The sequence below is a fragment of the Piliocolobus tephrosceles genome, chromosome 10, assembly GCF_002776525.5.
Source record: "Piliocolobus tephrosceles isolate RC106 chromosome 10, ASM277652v3, whole genome shotgun sequence".
Lineage (NCBI taxonomy): Eukaryota > Metazoa > Chordata > Mammalia > Primates > Cercopithecidae > Piliocolobus > Piliocolobus tephrosceles.
In genome coordinates this window covers 97713024-97733580 of record NC_045443.1, presented here as the reverse complement: position 1 = coordinate 97733580, position 20557 = coordinate 97713024, and the positions used below count along the sequence as shown (strand labels likewise).

The 20557-nt window shown below is 40.0% G+C and overlaps 1 protein-coding gene across 2 annotated transcripts in view; it reads left to right on the top strand.

The window, feature by feature from the left end:
* Positions 1-20557, top strand: part of UHRF1BP1L (UHRF1 binding protein 1 like) — a 111084-nt gene that overhangs the window by 18202 nt on the left and 72325 nt on the right. For both annotated transcript variants that reach the window (XM_023184422.2, XM_023184505.2), the window contains one exon: positions 20055-20217. In XM_023184422.2, the coding sequence (XP_023040190.1) occupies positions 20055-20217 (163 nt within the window). The remainder of the gene's footprint in view (positions 1-20054; positions 20218-20557) is intronic.

The window sequence follows — 20557 nt, the reverse complement described above, 5'->3', positions numbered from 1 at the left end:
AATTTTTATTACTATTTTTTGAGACGGAGTCTCACTCTGTTTCCCAGGCTGGAGTGCAGTGGAGTGATCTTGGCTCACTGCAACCTCTGCCTCCTGGGTTCAAGTGATTCTCCTGCCTCAGCCTCCTTGAGTAGCTGGGATTACAGGCGTGTGCCACCATGCCCAGCTGATTTTTTTTGTGTGTGTATTTTTAGTAGAGATGGGGTTTCACCATGTTGGTCAGGCTGGTCTCAAACTCCTGACCTCGTGATCTATCCTCAGCCTCCCAGAGTGCTGGGATTATAGGTGTGAGCCACCACGCCCAACTAATTTTTGTTTTTTTTTTTTTTAATATTTTGTAGAGACAGGATCTCTGTGTTGCCCAGGCTGGTCTCAAACTCCTGGTGTCAAGCAGTCCTCCTTGCCTCAGCCTCCCTAAGTGCTGGGATTACAGGCATGAGCCACTGTGCCCTGCCTAGGTCCACCCATTTTTAATGGTTTTTATTTATTTCTTTCTTTATTTCAGAGACAAGGTCTCACTCTGTCTCCCAGACTGGAGTGCATGGTGTGATCATAGTGCACACTTAAACGCAGCCTCAAACTTCGTGGCTCAAGTGATCCTCCTGCCTCAGCCTCCCAAGTAGCTAAGTCTACAAGCATGCACCACCATGCCTGGCTAATTAAAAAAAAAAAAAATTCTTGTAGAGATGGGGTCTTGCTATGATTCCCAGGCTGATCTTGAACTCCTGGCTTCAAGCAGTCTTTCTGTCTTCTGCCTTTCAAAGTGTTGGGGGTACAGGCATGAACTACAGTGCCTATCCTATTTTAAAGGTTAACAACAAATTAAGATTTTTAAAAACACTATGTGGGCCAAATAGTATCTGTGGGCAGATAGCTCACAGGCTGCCTGTCTGCATTCTTTAATTTTTTAAATGTTTATTTGGAAAAACCGGTTATATGAGATTGATTTTTTTTCATTACACGCATAATTACAAAAATAACCAAGTCAAACAAACTCTATGTAAATTGAGAATGCATTAAAAAAAAAAACCATTTTTTTAAAACCATTTAAACCATTGGGAGCATACTTTGATTCTTGTTCCATTAACATTGTAGTTTTTATTTTAAAAAATTTATGCTTTGACATTAATCAAACTCAAAAGAGCCTGTCTGTCAGAAGTTCTGGAGGCCCAGACTTGCAACAGATTTAGTGGGCGAAGACTGGGGTGGCGGAGGGTAGTCTTGGGACTGAGCCCTCAACATGTGGGATGTGGGATCTGATACTATCTCCGGGTAGACAGTGTCTGAACTGAATTACAGAGCACCCAGCTGTTTGGTGTGTGAGGGAGAAAATTCCACACACATGGTCACAGAATTTTTCTGTGTTGATGATTATTGTTGTGTGAGCAGGGGAAAAACATGTTTGGAGAGTTTCCCTATACATCACAACACTCAGTTCCTTCTAAAATACCATATATATATTTTTTAAATTTATTGTTTTTGGCTCTGTCTGCTCTGACTGTAGTAAGCCCTGCAGCGCAAAGATCTTTGTCTTTCTGTTCTCTCATACATCCTAAGCACCCAGATTGGTGTCTGCCACATAGTAGGTCCTCAGTAAATATTTGTTGAATGTACAACACCTTTAATCTCTCAGACATTCTGCTAGGGACTGAGGACAAGATCCCTGCTCTCCTGGAGTTGATCTTCTAGTTGGGGAGAAGCAAACGTGTAAGAAGGCAAGTAATTGCAAACTCTGATAGACCAGGAAGATCAAAGTGGATGAAGCGAGCAGAGCATGAGAGGGGAGGAGAGAGGAGAGAAGCTGCTCTGAAGAGGTGATGAGTTAGGGTAAACCTAGGAGATGAGAAGGATGAGAGGGTGAAAAGCATGCCAGGCGCAGGGAGCTTCTTGTCCAACTGTTCTCAGGGGAGAAACGTTTGACCTTCTCTAGGAATAGATGGAGAGAATGAAAGGGATCCTAAGGGAGATGGTGCAAGGGCTTTTGGGCTTTGGGGGAGTTTGGGGTTTATCCAAAATGTAGTAGAGAAGAGGGTTCTTGAAGAGTTTTCAGCAGGGGTGGGGCATGTGGGATTTGTGTAAAGCAGGGAGCAAACTACAACTCAAGGGCCTGCTTTGGCTCACTGCCTATTTTGGGAAACAAAGTTTTATTGGATCACAGACACACCATTAGTTTGAGCTACAAAGGCAGAATTTATGAAAAAGAAAATGTTTATACCTGTAATATATGCTAAGTCTTACAAATTTACGCTGAAAGCTCCTTGAGGGTAAGAGTTGCCATATACTGCTACAATGCCTAGTAAATGCTCAGTTTTTAAATATGGTTGAATTGAAAATTTATCAGTATGATAATGGAATGGTAACTGATCCTAAAATGCCTCTTAAATTAAAATTGTACAGGTTTAGTTATAGTCTGGGCTCTACTTTAATGAGACCTTCAGCATTTGACTTAACCTCTCTAGGCTTGACATTCTCTGCTATAAAATGAGGAGGTTGGATTAAATTATTTGATATTCTATGTAGTAATGAGGACTGCCTATGGCTCTTATTTTTTTTTTTTTAAGCTTAGAATTGCTTCTAATATCTTCATTGGATGGCAGATGCAATGGGGTGGTTTTCAAAAGGCTATGGTTCTAATACCTTATATGTTTTTATTCCCTTAGATTTTATTAATATTTAACAAGTTCATTTCTTTTATTTTATTATTTGAGATGGTGTCTCACTATGTTGTTCAGGCTGGTCTGGAATTCCTGGGTTTAGGTGATCCCACCTTAGCCTCCTGAGTATCTGAGATTACAAGCAGGCACCACCATGCCTGCCTAAGTTCATTATTTTTTTAACATTGTTTAACACAACAAAAACCGCACAAATCATAGGAGAAAAAAATAGTCCATCAAAATTAAAACCTCTGCCCTTTGAAAAACACTGTAACTACAGGGCAAACCATAGACTGGGAGAAAACAAATATAAGGAAATCTCAAACTCCCAACCTCACGTGATCCGCCCGCCTCGGCCTCCCAAAGTGGTGGGATTACAGGCGTGAGCCACTGTGCCAGGCCTAGTTTGCATTTTCTAGAATTTTATATAAACATGTATTTTTTTTCCTGGCTTCTTTCACTCAGCATAATTATCTTGCAATTAATGTATTTTGTTATATGCACAACTTCTTATTGCTGAGTATTCTGTTGTGAATATGCCACAATTTATCCATTTACCTATTGATAAATATTTGGGTTGTATCCATTTGTCAGCTATTAGAAATGAATCTATTATGAACATTCATGTATAAATCTTCATGAGGACATAGGACTTTCCTTCTCTCTCTCCCTCTCTCTCTCTTTTACATAATTGTATGTGCTATGCTTTCATATGAAGGACCTAAGCTTTTCATTCCTTTTAAATTCCTAGTAGTAGAATGGTTAGGTATATGCTAGGTATATGTATCACTTAAAAAAAATTCCAAACAGCTTTCCAAAGTGGTTTCAACTTGTTTATTTTACATTCTCACAAATACGTATATGAGAGTTCCAGTTGCTCCATATCTTCACCAATACTCAGTATGGTTAGCCTTTTTAATTTTAGCTATTTTAATGGATAAGTAGTGGTATCTTACTATAGTCTTTAATTTGCAGTTTTCTGATGACTAATGTTGGGCATCTTTTCAAGTGCCTATCTGCCATCTGTGTCTTCTTTGGTTCCAGAGTCCCTTTAAATCTTTTGCCTATTTCATTTTTTATTTTTTTCTTTTTTGAGATGGAATCTTGCTTTGTCGCCCAGGTTGGAGTGCAGTAGTGCAATCTTGGCTCACTGAAACCTCCACCTCCTAGGTTCAAGGAATTCTTCTGCCTCAGCCTCCCGAGTAGCTGGGATTACAGGCTCCTGCCACCACACTCAGCTAATTTTTGTATTTTTAGTAGAGATGAGGTTTCGCCATTTTGGCCATGCTGGTCTCAAACTCCTTATCTCAGATGATCCATCCGCCTAGGCCTCCCAAAGTGCTGGGATTACAGGCGTGAGCCACCGCGCCTGGGCCTTTTGCCTATTTTATTAGTGAATTGTCTTATTTTCAAGTTGTAAGAATTAAAAAAAAAATTGTAGGTACAAGTTGTTTTCAAATGTATGCTTTGGAAATATTTTCTCCCAGTCTGTGGTTTGCCCTAGATACAGTGTCTTTCCAAGGGCAGAGGTTTTAATTTTGAGGGACTATTTTTTTCTCCTCTGATTTGTGCGTTTTTTGTTGTGTTAAATCTACCAAACTCAAGGTCACCAATATTTTCTTCTATATATTCCTTCCTTCCTCCCTCCCTCCCTCCTCCCTTTCCTTCCCCTTCACTCCCTCCCTCCACCCCATGCCTCCCTCCCTCCCTCCCTTCCTTTCTCCTTTTCTGAGACGGAGTGTTGCTCTATTGCCCAGGTTGGAGGGCAATGGCGCAATCTTGGCTCACTGCAAACTCCGCCTCCCGTGTTCATGCCATTCTTCTGCCTCAGCCTCCCGTGTAACTGGGACTACAGGTGCCCGCCACCACACCCGGCTAATTTTTTTGTATTTTTAGTAGAGACGAGGTTTCACTGTGTTAGCCAGGATGGTCAGGATCTCCTGACCTTGTGATCTGCCTACCTCGGCCTCCCAAAGTGCTGGGATTACAGGCGTGAGCCACCGCGCCTGGCCATTTTCTTCCATATTTTAAGAAGTTTTAAAGTTGTAGTTCTTAGATTTAGGTCTGTGATAATTTAGAGTTAATTTTTGTTTATGAGGTGAGGTAAAGGTCAAGGTTTTTTTGTTTTGTTTTGTTTGTTTGCCTATGGCTATAACAGCATTCTGGTACCATTTGTTAAAAATATTTTCATTGACTTGTTTTTGCAGCTTTGTTGGAAATTAGCTAACCATAAATTTGGGTCTATTTCTGGACTCTGTATTTTGTTGCATTTATTATTTATTTACACACACAAGATTATTAGACTGCCTTGATTTCTGTAGCTTTTAGATAAGTCTTGAAATTGGCAGTATAATGTTTCCAACTTTGTTCATCTTTTTCGGAGTTATTTTGGATATTCTAGGTCTTCTGCATTTTCATAAAAATTTTAGAATCAGTATGTCATTTCTCTCAAAAAAGAAACCTGCTTGGGTTTTGCTTAGGGTTGCCTTGAATCTCTTAAGTCTTTTTAAGAGAATTGATGACATTTGAACAGTATTGAGTTTAACCCACTAATATGTTTTATTTCTTCATTTATTTAGATCTTCAATTTCTTGGAACAGTATTTTGTAGTTTTCAGTTTCTAAGCCTTGCACACCTTTTGACAAATTTATCCCTAAAAATTTCATATTTCTTATGCTAATGTTAATGGTACTTTAAAATGTTCAGTTTCTGATTGTTGCTACATATAGAAACATAATTGATTTTTTTTTTTATTTTATTCTATTTTTGAGACGGAGTCTCGCTCTGTTGCCCAGGCTGGAGTGCAGTGGCACGATTTCGGCTCACTGCATCCTCTGCCTCCTGAGTTCAAGCGGTTCTCCTGCCTCAGCCTCCTGAGTAGCTGGGACTACAGGTGCGTGCCACTATGCCCAGCTAATTTTTGTATTTTTGGTAAAGACAGGGTTTCACCATGTTGGCCAGGCTGGTCTTGAACTCTTGACCTTGTGATTTGCCCGCCTTGGCCTCCCACAGTGCTGGGGTTATAGGCATGAGCCACCACGACCAGCTGATTTCTTTATTGTAATTTTTATTGAGTGAAATTTACATACCATAAAATGGATAAACTTTCCATAATCAGTCTGATTTTTAAAAAATAAGCGTTTAATCTTAGAATAGTTATAGATTTATAGAAAGGTTGTGAAGATAATACAGAATTCTCATACTCAACATGCAGTCTCTCTTATTAGCATTTTACATTCGTATGGTTCATCACAATTAACTAATGTTGATAATTATTAGATATTATTAGCCATACTGTGTTCAAATTTCCTTAGTGTTTCTTTTACCCAATGTCCTTTTTCTGTTCCATGGTCCCATTCCAAATATATTACATTTAGTCATCATGTCTTTTTAGGCTCCTCTTGGTTGTGCCCATTTCTCAGACGTTCCTTGTTTTTGATGACCTTGAGAGTTCTTTGTTTTGTTTTGTTTTGTTTTGAGATGGTCTCACTCAGTCTTCCAGACTGGAGTGCAGTAGTGTGATTATGACTCAATGCAGCCTCGACCTCCTGGGCTTAAGTGGTCCTCCCGCCTCAGCCTCCTGAGCAGCTGGGACTACAGGCATGCGCCACTACACCTGCTAATTTTTTGCTTTTTGTAGAGACATAAGCCACCGTGCCCAGCCAACCTTGAAAGTTTTGAGGAGACCTGGCCAGGTGTTTTCTATAGTTTTCTTTCACTTGGAGTTTGTCTGCTGTTTTCCTTTAAAAAAAATTCAAAAATTTGTATAAAATTACTAATTTTTTCTAGGACCGAGAGAAATGCAAATTTCAACTGTGTCAAGCTATCCTTGGTTGCTCTTTAAAATCAATACACATACAGTCCAGGATTGATAACAGTAGTATAAAAAAGGCATTCTTTGTATCTCCTCCATGATAAATCTATGATTTTAAATCTGATGCATACAAATGAGTCCCCCAGATAACTTCCTAAAATGGAGAAATGGAGATTTCTAGACCCTGCTCCATATCAAGAGCACCAGAATCTCTGGGAATGGGCTTGAAATGGAGTAGTTTTAAAAAGCACCCCAAAGGCCGGGTGTGGTGGCTCACGCCTGTAATCCCAGCACTTTGGGAGGCTACAGCAGGAGGATTGCTTGAGCCCAGGAGTTTGAGACCAGCCTGAGCAATATGGCAAGACCCCATCTCTACAAAAAAAAATAAAAATGAGCTGGGCATGGTGGCGCTGGGCATGTTGAGGAGGTCGAGGTTGAGGGAGGAGAGGTTGAGGCCTGGGAGGATCACTTGAGCCCAGGAGTTCAAGGCTGCAGTGAGCTGTGATCACACCCAACTGCACTCCAGCCGGGGCGACAAAACGAGACTGCCTCAAAATAAAAAGTTCTGCAGGTAATTCTGAAGTCACTAGTGTATGTCTACTCTTTTTCTTAGGATTAGGTTGGTGTTAGGGGTTTTTGGCAAGAAGATCACAGAGGTTAGTTAAGAGCTGTTTTATGTCAAATCAATTGTACATATTATCAACGTGTGTTATTATTGTTGATGTTGACTTTGATAACCTGGCTGATGTAGCATTAGCCAGGTTCTCCACTGTAAAGTTACTTGTTTCCTCATTTTCGTACTAAACATTTTGGAAGGAAGTATGTGCAGCCCTCACTAAAAGAATGAGGAGTTATGCTCCATCTCCCTGAGGCTAGAATATCTATGTAAATTTTTTGGAACTTTTCTGCCAGGGAAATTTCTCTATTTTTTCCAAGTTATTTTTTTATTTAATTATATGTTTATATTAGTGTAGACCTCTGTATTTTTATTTTATAATTTGTGTCATTATCCAGTACTGTTTTATTTATTTTGTTGCTCAGATTCTTTCAGCTTTGGCTATTGGTAATTCTTTCATATGGCCTTCAACTGATTTATTTTTATATTGGCCTTATATCCTACAACATTGCTGTACTCATTTTTTAGTTCTGGCAATGTCTTTAATAATTCTGTATGATTTTCTACACAGGTGATCGTGTCGTCTGGGAAAAAATAATTTTACTACTTTTCAAAACCAGATGCCCTTTACATATTTTTCTTACCTTATTGTGTTGGCTAGAACCTTCAATACATTGTTGGAAATAAGTGATGAGAGCAAACACCCTTGCCTTGTCCCTGTCATAAGGGAAAAGCAATTTTAGTCTTTTCTCATTACATGTAATTTTAGCTGTAGAATTTTTGTAGATGTCCTTTAGAGTTTTGGGGAAGTACTCTTCTGTTCCTATTTTGTTGAGAGTTATTTTTTCATGAATAGGTGTTGACTTTTGTAAAATGCTGTTTTGGGCTCTATTGAGAACATGATGTAATTTTACCTTTTTTTTTTTTTTTTTTTTTTGAGACGGATCTTGCTCTGTTGCCCAGGCTGGAGTGTGGTGGTGTCATCTAGGCACCAGCTCCACCTCCTGGGCTCAGATGATCCCGCTTACCTCAGCCTTCTGAGTAACTTGGACTATAGGCCCCTGCTACTATGCTTAGCTAACTTAATTTTTTGTACAGATGAGGTCTCACTATTTCTGGGCTCAAGTGATCCTCCCATGCCAGCTTCCCAAAGTGTTGGGATTACAGGCATGAGCCACTGTGTCTGGCTAGATTTTACTTCCTTTTTTTATTTTTTGAGACAGAGTCTCATTCTGTCACCCAGGCTGGAATACAGTGGCAGGATCTTGGCTCACTGCAACCTCCGCCTCCTGGGTTTAAGCGATTCTCCTGCCTCAGCCTCCCCAGTAATTGGGATTACAGGTGTGCACCACCACACCCAGCTAATTTTTTTTTGTATTTTTAGTAGAGATGGGGTTTCACCACGTTGGCCAGGCTGGTTTCAAACTCCTGACCTGAGGTGATCCGCTCACATTGGCCTCTCAAAATGCTGGAATTACCGGTGTGAGCTACCTCGCCTGACCTAGATTTTACTTTTAATGTGGTGAATTGCATTAGTTGGTTTTTGGTTGTTAAGCCAACCCTCATTTCTAGAATAAACACTTGGTGAAGATGTATTATACTTCTGTTTTTTTTTTCTCAGACAGGATCTCACTTTCTCACCAAGGCTGGAGTGCAGTTGCACGATCACAGCTCTGCAGCCTCAATCTCCCCGGCTTAAGCGATCTTCCTACCTCAGCCTCCCAAGTAGCTACAGGCGTGTGCCACCATGCCTAGCTAACTTAAGAATTTTTTGTAGAGACGTGGTCTCACTGTGTTGCCCAGGCTTGCCGGGAACTCCTGAGCTCAAGTGATCCACCTGGCTTTTTGGCTTCCCGAATTGCTGGGATTGCAGGTGTGAGCCACGATGCCCGGCCTATACTTATTTATTGTTTTAAACTTTAGTTCATACCTTGGCTTATGAAATCATTTTAGTTATGATCACTATTTTGTTTTCTGAGACAGAGTTTCACCCTGTTGCCTAGGCTGGAGTGTGGTGGCATGATCTCAGCTGACTGCAGCCTCCGCTTCCCAAGCTCAAGTGATTCTCCTGCCTCAGCCTCCCAAGTAGCTGGGATTATAGGCGCCTGCCACCACATCTGGCTAATTTTTGGCATTTTTAGTGGAGATGGGGGTTTTACTGTGTTGGACAGGCTGGTCTTGAACTGCCGACCTCAGGTAATTCACCTACCTCAGCCTTCCAAAGTGCTGAGACTACAGGCGTGAGCTACTGCTCCTGGCCAATCACTGTTTTAAAAGACTGAAATAGAACATATCAGACTATTAAAATACTGCTTCATGAAATTTTGGGCCTTTTTTTTTGTTTGTGTACTTACTAAGTTGTTATGTATAGTGTATTTCTTGCCTTAGGTTATGTCAAAAAATTTGAAAATCCCTTAATTCACATTGTGAGCCTGGAGATAATGGAGTACTTCAGATAATGAAGTGTTGTATTACAGAGGTACACCTGGAGTGACAGGAGTGTAGGTGATTAAAGGAGAAAATGAAGAAATAGGAGTTTCTGTAGAAAAGCCTTGATCTCGTGTCATGGTTTTTTATCTCTGTCAGTTTGTTTATGGCCTTCTCTGCATTGATGATTCTAGTTATCCATTCTTCCATTCTTTTTTCAAGATTTTTAGTTTCTTTGCGCTGGGTACATAGTTCCTCCTTTAGCTCTGAGAAGTTTGATCAACTGAAGGCTTCTCCTTTCAACTCGTCAAAGTCATTCTTCGTCCAGCTTTGATCCGTTGCTGGTGATAAGCTGTGTTCCTTTGGAGGGGGAGATGCGCTCTGATTTTTTGAATTTCCAGCTTTTCTGCCCCTTTTCCCCATCTTTCTGGTTTTATCTGCCTTTGGTCTTTGATGCTGGTAACGTACTGATGGGGTTTTGGTGTGGGTGTCCTTTCTGGTTGTTAGTTTTCCTTCTAACACTCAGGACCCTCAGCTGTAGGTCTGTTGGAGATTGCTTGAGGTTCACTCCAGACCCTGTTTGCCTGAGTATCAGCAGCAGAGGCTGCAGAAGATAGAATATTGCTGAACAGCGAGTGCTGCTGTCTGATTCTTGCTCTGGAAGCTTTGTCTTAGGGGTGTACCCTGCCGTGTGAGGTGTCAGTCTGCACCTAGTGGGGGATGTCTCCCAGTTAGGCTACTCAGGGGTCAGGGACCCACTTCAGCAGGCAGTCTGTCCATTCTCAGATCTCAACCTCCGTGCTGGGAGATCCACTGCTCTCTTCAAAGCTGTCATACCAGAGGTGGAGTCTACAGAAACAGGCAGGCCTCCTTGAGCTGCGGTGGGCTCCACCCAGTTCCAGCTTCCCAGAGGCTTTGTTTACCTACTTAAGCCTCAGCAATGGTGGGCGCCCCTCCCCCAGCCTCGCTTCCACCTTGCAGTTAGATCTCAGAATGCTGTGCTAGCAATGAGGCAGGCTCTGTGGCGTGGGACCCAGAATCTCTGGGACACATTTAAAGCAGTGTGTAGAGGGAAATTTATAGCACTAAATGCCCACAAGTGAAAGCTGGAAAGATCTAAAATTGACCCCCTAACATCACAATTAAAAGAACTAGAGAAGCAAGAGCAAACACATTCAAAAGCTAGCAGAAGGCAAGAAATAACTGAGATCAGAGCAGAACTGAAGGAGATAGAGACACAGAAAACCCTCCAAAAAGTCAATGAATCCCGGAGCTGGTTTTTTGAAAAGATCAACAAAATTGACAGACCGCTAGCAAGACTAATAAAGAAGAAAAGAGAGAAGAATCAAATAGACGCAATAAAAAATGATAAAAGGGATATCACCACCAACCCCATAGAAATACAAACTACCATCAGAGAATACTATAAACACCTCTACGCAAATAAATTAGAAAACCTAGAAGAAATGGATAATTTCCTGGACACTTATACTCTCCCAAGACTAAACCAGGAAGAAGTTGAATCCCTGAATAGACCAATAGCAGGCTCTGAAATTGAGGCAATAATTAATAGCCTACCCACCAAAAAAAGCCCAGGACCAGATGGATTCACAGCTGAATTCTACCAGAGGTACAAGGAGGAGCTGGTACCATTCCTTCTGAAACTATTCCAATCAATAGAAAAAGAGGGAATCCTCCCTAACTCATTTTATGAGGCCAACATCATCCTGATACCAAAGCCTGGCAGAGACACAACAAGAAAAGAGAATTTTAGACCAATATCCCTGATGAACATCGATGCAGAAATCCTCAATAAAATACTGGCAAACCGAATCCAGCGGCACATCAAAAAGCTTATCCACCATGATCAAGTGGGCTTCATCCCTGGGATGCAAGGCTGGTTCAACATACGCAAATCAATAAACATAATCCAGCATATAAACAGAACCAAAGACAAGAACCACATGATTATCTCAATAGATGCAGAAAAGGCCTTTGACAAAATTCAACAGCCCTTCATGCTAAAGATGCTCAATAAATTCGGTATTGATGGAACGTACCTCAAAATATTAAGAGCTATTTATGACAAACCCACAGCCAATATCATACTGAATGGGCAAAAACTGGAAAAATTTCCTTTGAAAACTGGCACAAGACAAGGATGCCCTCTCTCATCACTCCTATTCAACATAGTGTTGGAAGTTCTGGCTAGGGCAATCAGGCAAGAGAAAGAAATCAAGGGTATTCAGTTAGGAAAAGAAGAAGTCAAATTGTCTCTACAGGTGACATGATTATATATTTAGAAAACCCCATCATCTCAGCCCAAAATCTCCTTAAGCTGATAAGCAACTTCAGCAAAGTCTCAGGATACAAAATTAATGTGCAAAAATCACAGGCATTCTTATACACCAGTAACAGACAAACAGAGAGCCAAATCAGGAATGAACTTCCATTCACAATTGTGTCAAAGAGAATAAAATACCTCGGGATCCAACTTACAAGGGATGTAAAGGACCTCTTCAAGGAGAACTACAAACCACTGCTCAGTGAAATAAAAGAGGACACAAACGAATGGAAGAACATACCATGCTCATGGATAGGAAGAATCAATATCGTGAAAATGGCCATACTGCCCAAGGTAATTTATAGATTCAATGCCATTCCCATTAAGCTACCAATGACTTTCTTCACAGAATTGGAAAAAACTGCTTTAAAGTTCATATGGAACCAAAAAAGAGCCCGCATTGCCAAGACAATCCTAAGTCAAAAGAACAAAGCTGGAGGCGTCACGCTACCTGACTTCAAACTATACTACAAGGCTACAGTAACCAAAACAGCATGGTACTGCTACCAAAACAGAGATATAGACCAATGGAACAGAACAGAGCCTTCAGAAGTTCAGAAGTAATACTACACATCTACAGCCATCTGATCTTTGACAAACCTGAGAGAAACAAGAAATGGGGAAAGGATTCCCTATTTAATAAATGGTGCTGGGAAAATTGGCTAGCCATAAATAGAAAGCTGAAACTGGATCCTTTCCTTACTCCTTATACGAAAATTAATTCAAGATGGATTAGAGACTTAAATGTTAGACCTAAAACCATAAAAACCCTAGAAGAAAACCTAGGTAATACCATTCAGGACATAGGCATGGGCAAAGACTTCATGTCTAAAACACCAAAAGCAACGGCAGCAAAAGCCAAAATTGACAAATGGGATCTAATTAAACTAAAGAGCTTCTGCACAGCAAAAGAAACTACCATCAGAGTGAACAGGCAACCTACAGAATGGGAGAAAATTTTTACAATCTACTCATCTGACAAAGGGCTAATATCCGGAACCTACAAAGAACTCAATCAAATTTACGAGAAAAAAACAGACAACCCCATTAAAAAGTGGGCAAAGGATATGAACAGACATTTTTCAAAATAAGACATTTATGCAGCCAACAGATACATGAAAAAATGCTCATCATCCCTGGCCATCAGAGAAATGCAAATCAAAACCACAATGAGATACCATCTCACACCAATTAGAATGGCGATCATTAAAAAGTCAGGAAACAACAGGTGCTGGATGTGGAGAATCCAGGATGTGGAGAAATAGGAACACTTTTACCCTGTTGGTGGGATTGTAAACTGGTTCAACCATTGTGGAAAACAGTATGGTGATTCCTCAAGGATCTAGAACTAGAAGTACAATATGACCCAGCCATCCCATTACTGGGTATATACCCAAAGGATTATAAATCATGCTGCTATAAAGACACGTGCACACGTATGTTTATTGCAGCACTATTCACAATAGCAAAGACTTGGAATCAACCCAAATGTCCATCATTGACAGACTGGATTAAGAAAATGTGGCACATATACACCATGGAATACTATGAAGCCATAAAGAAGGATGAGTTTGTGTTCTTTGTAGGGACATGGATGCAGCTGGAAACCATCATTCTCAGCAAACTATCGCAAGAACAGAAAACCAAACACCACATGTTCTCACTCATAGGTGGGAGTTGATCAATGAGATCACTTGGACTCTGGAAGGGGAACATCACACACTGGGACCTATTATGGGGAGTGGGGAGCAGGGAGGGATGCCATTGGGAATTATACCTGATGTAAGTGATGAGTTGATGGGTGCTGATGAGTTGATGGGTGCAGCACACCAACGTGGCACAAGTATACATATGTAACAAACCTGCACGTTGTGCACATGTACCCTAGAACTTAAAGTATAATAATAAAAAATAACAATAATAATAATAATAATAAAGAAAAGCCTTGTTATGTTTCTTAGTTTTGATTGAAGAGATCTTTGTGGTTGCATGATGAGGTCTATGGGCTATCAATGGATTTAATTAGTTACAGATAATAACTTAGTGATCCTAGCCAGAGTACTTGGCAGTCTGTCAGATTTGGGGAAGTTTTTCTGAAAACATCTTCTCTTGTATGACTTTAAATTTTGGTTTTAAGGTATTTTCCCATCTGAAAGTATTGTTTTGAATAAAATCAAACAAACTGTTAAATTAATTTGGTTGCTTAAAGATACTGGTTCTTATAACAACTCTTCATATGATAATGAGGATTGCATCCTTGTAGGGATACACAGTCTTGAGATACTAGCTAGTGATTTCAATTACTGGTTCATATTAAGGATGTGAGTTGGGCCCAGTTGACGAGAATGGAAAATGATGAAGAAGAATCTTTTCAGTACCTTTCAGTTCTAAAACACTGTGGCTATGTGTTTCTCAGTCACTGTCCATTATTAATTTATAAGTTTGATCCCAAAGTGGTCTATTTGTTTCAATTTCTGGAGGAAAGAATGTGATTGAATTGCCTAGATGCCATGTCAACCTGTAAATCAATCACTATAACCAAGGAAATATGTTAAAAAGTATCTTAGATATGCATCTTTCTTCTGTGTATACAGTTTTTCCCAGAAGAATGAATTACTGTTAGCTGGGTAGCCACTCCAAGAGGTATTTATTAATAACAAGCTAAATAATTGAATTATAACCATTAAATACTGAATTACAATGTTGAAATAATTTATTTTCTAGGTGACTAAAATTAATCATTTTCTTTAAGGCAGTGGTTCTTAGCGTATTTTGTGTCCAAAAACCCCCTTTGAAAGTCTGATAAAATATTGTAGACTTCTTGAAGCCCATCTAATACCTGCAGATTAAGAGTATCTACTTTTTAAATTTATTAATTAAACAATCTAACGTGCATTGCTAAATTCTCTGTAACATCTAGTTTTTCATGTTATACCATGAAATATTGTATAATGGGAATTGTTTTTTTCTTTTTTTTTTTTCTGAGACAGGGTGTCACTATTTTGCCCAGACTAGTGTCAAACTCTTGGCCTCAAGTTATCTTCCTACCTTGGCCTCCCAAAGTGCTGGGATTAGAAGCCTCAGCCAAACTGCCTGGCCTGTATCTTAGTCTTAATAATTGTGAACACTTACTGAGTTATTACTCATATTGGGGATCATAACTAGCATTTTACATGTTTTGGGTTAATCCTTAAAACAACTCTGTGAGGCAGGTACTATTATCCCCATGTTACAGATGAGGAATCTGAGATATAGTTTAAATAGTAAGCGGTAGGTAGCATTTTACCCCTTGTTGAAATGAGATTTTTTTTTTTTTTTTTTTTTTTTTTTGAGACAGAGTCTCACTGTCTCCCAGGCTGGAGTGCAGTGGTACAATCTCAGCTCACTGCAACCTCTGCCTTCTGGGTTCAAGCGATTCTCCTGTCTCAGCCTCCAGAGTAGCTGGGATCCACACCCGGCTAATTTTTCTGTATTTTTAGTAGAGATGGGTTTCACCATGTTGGCCAAGCTGGTCTTGAACTCCTGACCTCAGGTGATCCAACCACTTCAGCCTCCCAAAGTCCTGGTATTACAGGCGTGAGCCACCGCGCCCGGCCGAGATGAGATTCTTTTTGTGTGTGTGACAGGGTCTTACTCTGTCATCCAGGCTGGAATGCAGTGGGACTATCGTGGTTCACTGCAGGCTTGACCTCCTGGGCTCAGGTGATCCTCCCACCTCAGCCTCATGGGTAGCTGGGACTACAGATGCATGTCACCATGGCTGGCTAAGTTTTGTATTTTTAGTGAAGATGGGGTTTTGTCATGTTACCCAGGCTGGTCTTGAACTCCTGGGCTCAAGTAATCCACTTGCCTCAGCCTCCCAAAATTCTGGGGATTACAGGCATGAGCTCATGTGCGCCTAGCAAGCTGAGATTCTTTTTTTTTTTTTTTTTCTTTTTTGAGATGGAGTCTCGCTCTGTCACCAAGCTGGAGTGCAGTGGTGCAATGTCAGCTCACTGCAACCTCTGCCTCCCAGGTTCAGGCAATTCTCCATCCTCAGTCTCCTGAGATTCTTGACTTTTTGTGCGTTTATTCTCTCTTCCCTTAACCAAATTATAAATCTTTGATTTATATGGACCTTTTGTTTTGTTTTGTTTTGCCCTTAAATATTTACTTAGTACAGTGCACATAATTTAGACCCTAATAATGGTGTATTGATTGTAAAATGTATAATCTAAATCAAGTCTATTTTTTTCATTTGCTTGGAAATTTTATTGAGTTGTTAGCTATTATTTTTGTTTTTTGTTTTGTGTTTGAGACAAAGGCTCTGTCACCCAGGTCTGGAGTGCAGTGGCACAATTATGGATCACTGCAGCATTGACCTCCCAGGCTCAAGTGATCCTCCAAGCTCAGTCCCCTGAGTAACAGGGGCTACAGGAGTGTTCCACTATGCCTGACTAATTCTTTTTTAAATTTTTTGTAGACACAGGGTCTCACTAATATAGTGACTCACTAATATACAGACCAGCCCAGGCTGGTCTCAAACTCTTGGGCTCAAGTGATCCTCTCGCCTTGGCCTCTCAAACTGCTAATATTTCAGGCATGAGCCCCTGCTCCTGGCTAAATTACATATATTTTAATCCTCCTCATTTTTCACTTGCTGTTGGCAGACCAGTCTTTTTTGGTTTCTCTTGAACTTTTGTCTTTATAAAAGTGATATACGCTCGTTATAGAATACTTATACAGAAAAGTATAAATAAAGAGAAGTAAATCTAGGCTGGGTGTGGTGGTTCACACCTGTAATCCCAGCACTTTGGGAGGCTGAGGCAGGAGGTATCTCTTGAGCCCAGGGATTCAATATCAGCCTGAGCAACACAGTGAGTTCCTGTCTTTAAAAAATAACTACCTGGGGCTGGGCATGGTGGCTCACGCCTGTAATCCCAGCACTTTGGGAGGCCCAGGTGGATAGATCACGAGGTCAGGAGTTAGAGACCAGCCTGACCAACATGGTGAAACCCTGTCTCTACTAAAAATACAAAAATTAGCCAGGCATGGTGGTACATGCCTGTCATCCCAGCTTCTCAGGAGGTTGAGGCAGGAGAATCTCTTGAACCCGGAATGCAGAGGTTGCAGTGAGCTGAGACTGTGCCACTGCATTCCAGCCTGGGTGACAGAGCAAGACTGTCACACACACACACACACACACACACACAAAAAGAACTAGCTGAGTGTGGTGGCATGTGCCCATGGTCCCAACTGCTTCGGAGGTGGAGGTTGCAGTGAGACAAAATCAAACCACTGCACTCTAGCCTGGGCAACCGGGTGAGACCCTGTCTCAAAATAAATAAAATAAATAAACAGATTAGCTGGATGTGGTGGTCCCAACTACTTGGAAAGCTGCGGTGGGAGTATCACCTGAGTCCAGGAGGTTGTGGCTGCAATGAGCCATGATCACACCACTGCACTCCACCCTGGACAACAGAGAGAGACCCTGTCTCAAACACAAAAGCAAAAAAATCTAAAACTCCATCAGCCATAGGTAGTCATGGGATTTTATGATGCATTTTTTACATACTTGAAATTACAGCACATAATTTTGTGACTTGAATTTTCATCAGACATTATAATATAAGCATTTCTTTATATGATTGGCAACATATATTACTTGATATGTATGTATTAATATAGAGTATTATAATTAGATGGGTTATCCCTCTTGGGACATGTAGATTGTTTTCACTTTTTTTTTCTTGTAAGTATCCTTGAAATGAACATTCTTGTACATACCCAATCAAGGTATTGCCTGATTTCTTCACTAACCATGTTTTACCTCCATCCCCATATTCCTCCATGCCCAAGACTAAGGATATATAGTCAGATGTTAGAATATATAGTCAGATGTTCTATTTAAGTTATTCAAATTAGTCTGTTGTCCATCCTTCCTTCCTTATAAGTATTATAGATTACAGTATTTCTGATATTTTTTTCAATTCTGCTTTATATCATGTTCCCTCCCGTCTTAGAACCTTTATGCATTTTATTCCTCTGCTTGGAATACTTTCTTTCCCTACCCCGTTTTCGTCCTTGCCTAGTTAACAACTTCTCTTCCTTTAAAAGTCCGTGTTTCAGAGAAGCTCTGGATTAGAACCCCTGCTATATTCTGTCTTAGTTGTGCCATTTGCTCTGTCGCACCAACTAAACTGAAAACTCCACAAGGGTAGGGTCCTCAAGTGTACTGCTTCCCAGTATGTGTGTCTGCATAATGAATTCTCAATACATACTTACTGAGTGTTGTCTTCTGGCTCTAATATTCTGCCTCAGGGAAGTGGCAGGGTATTTGTTTGCTTGTTATCTATGGTTAGGAGTGGCAGCCTATGAGAAAGTGTCATGGTGTTGAATCAGGCATGATCAGAAGCAAGTGTAATACAGCTCAGCATCATTGGTCAAATACATGAGTTAAATGATTGTTGTATTTCTTAGTTGACATCCTGTGAGAAGATATGAATTCACATAGAATCTGGCTCAAGTTCTGGTTTGGAGTCACTGGAGAAACATGAGTTTATTGATTGGTATTCTTGCTGACAAGTAGGGCATGTAAATAACCTAGTACATACTATTGCTTTATATTTAATTTCCAAAAAAAGTAAAGACTAACTCTTGTTAGCCAGTAGTTTAGTTTTTTCAGTAATTTCACTTTTGAAAAGGTATTTTTTGGACATAGTAATTTTTTATTTTTCAGGATTGTTTGGAAGATAAAGTAATGTATATGAATGTATTTCAAAGTAGATGTATAATTTATTATCATTGTTAGTTGTGATATTAGGCAAGTAAGTTCAAGTTTCTCCTTATGTTTACTCATTCAAAAATTAGGGTAAAATTAGTATAGATCCTAATAGGTTATCATGGGAACTAAATGAAGTAGTCATGTATGTATGCCAAGAGCTTGGAACGCAGTAAACTCTTGGAAAATGCTCACTGTTATGTTAATTATTTCCAATCTTTTTTTTTTTTTTTTTCCTGAGACAGGGTCTTGCTGTGTCACCCAGGCTGGAGTGCAATGGTACAGTCTCAGCTCACTGCATCCTCCACCTCCTGGACTGAAGCGAAACTCCCACCTCAGCCTCCTGAGTAGCTGGGACTACAGGCATGCGCCAACACGTCCAGCTAATTTTTTTGTATTTTTAGTAGAGACCAGGTTTCACCATGTTGGCCAGGCTGGTCTTGAACTCCTGCCCTCAAGTGATCTGCCCTCCTCAGCCTCCCAAAATGCTGGGATTATAGTTGTGAGCCACCGCGTCTGGCTGCCTTTATCATTTCTTTGTGTTACAAACATTCCACTTACAGACTTAATTACTTTAAAATGTACAATAAATTATTGTTGACTGTAGTCACTTTTTGTGCTGTTGAATACTGTATCTGTCTTAGTCCGGTTTCACACTGCTATGAAGACATTCCTTGAGACTGAGTAATTTACGAAGAAAGGTTTAATTGACTCACAGATCTGCATGGCTGGGGAGGCCTCAGGAAACTTACAATCATGGTGGAAGGTGATGGTGAAGCAAGGCACGTCTTACATGGTGACAGAGAGAGAGAGAGAGAGAGACTGAGAAACTGCCAAACACTTTAAAATCATGAGATCTTGTGAGAGCTCACTCCGTAACTATCATGAGAATGGCATGGGAGAAACTGCCCCCATGATCCAATCACCTCCCACCAGATCCTTCCCCTGACATGTGGGGATTACAATTAGAGATGAGATTTGGGTGGGGACACAGAGCCAAACCATATCAGTATCGTATTCATTCTACCTAATTGTGTTTTTGTATCCACTACCCATTCCCACCCCCGCTCCCCACCACTACCCTTTCCAGCCTCTGGTGACCATCATTTCTACTCTAGATCTCCATGAGTTCAATTGTTTTAATGTTTAGCTCCCACAAATGAACAAGAGTGTGTAAAGTTTGTCTTTCTGTGCCTAGTTTGTTTCACTTAACTGTAATGTCCTCCAGTTCCATCTATGTTGTTGTAAATGACAGGATCTCATTCTTTTTTATGGCTGAATAATACTCCATCGTGTATATGTACCACATTTTCTTTAACCGTTTGTTGTTGATGGACATTAGGTTGCATCCACTGCTATTTTTAGTGGTGCTCTGTATATTTGAAAAAATGACTCTGGAGTGTACTAACTGACACATGTCCATGTATATTCTCTTTCAGATTTACCAAAAATTTATCTCCTGACAAGATAAATCTAAGTACCCTTAAAGGAGAAGGTGAACTGAAGAATTTGGAGTTGGATGAAGAAGTGCTGCAGAATATGTTGGATTTGCCGACATGGCTTGCTATCAACAAAGTTTTTTGTAATAAAGCGTCCATCAGGGTGAGACTTTGATATCTGTGGCTTGATCTTTGTAGAAGGACTTTTATGTTTTCTTTCTATATTTTGGCTCTATCTTTTAAAATACTTAATTTTAGATAGTTCTGTAAAAACATTTTTATTAATATAATTTCAAAAGAAAGATACCTTTGCATAAAGTTGTGCCTTATATTTAAAGGCATATATTAACTACTTTATAGGTCTTAATTTTTGTTTGAATGTGATTCCATTAATATTTTAAAATTATTAATTTGTTAATAATTGCATCCATTTGGTACATGTTCAAAGAGAGTTTTTTCTTAAGTTTTATTGTTAAATGGGACAATCTAAACTTGTAGTGAGT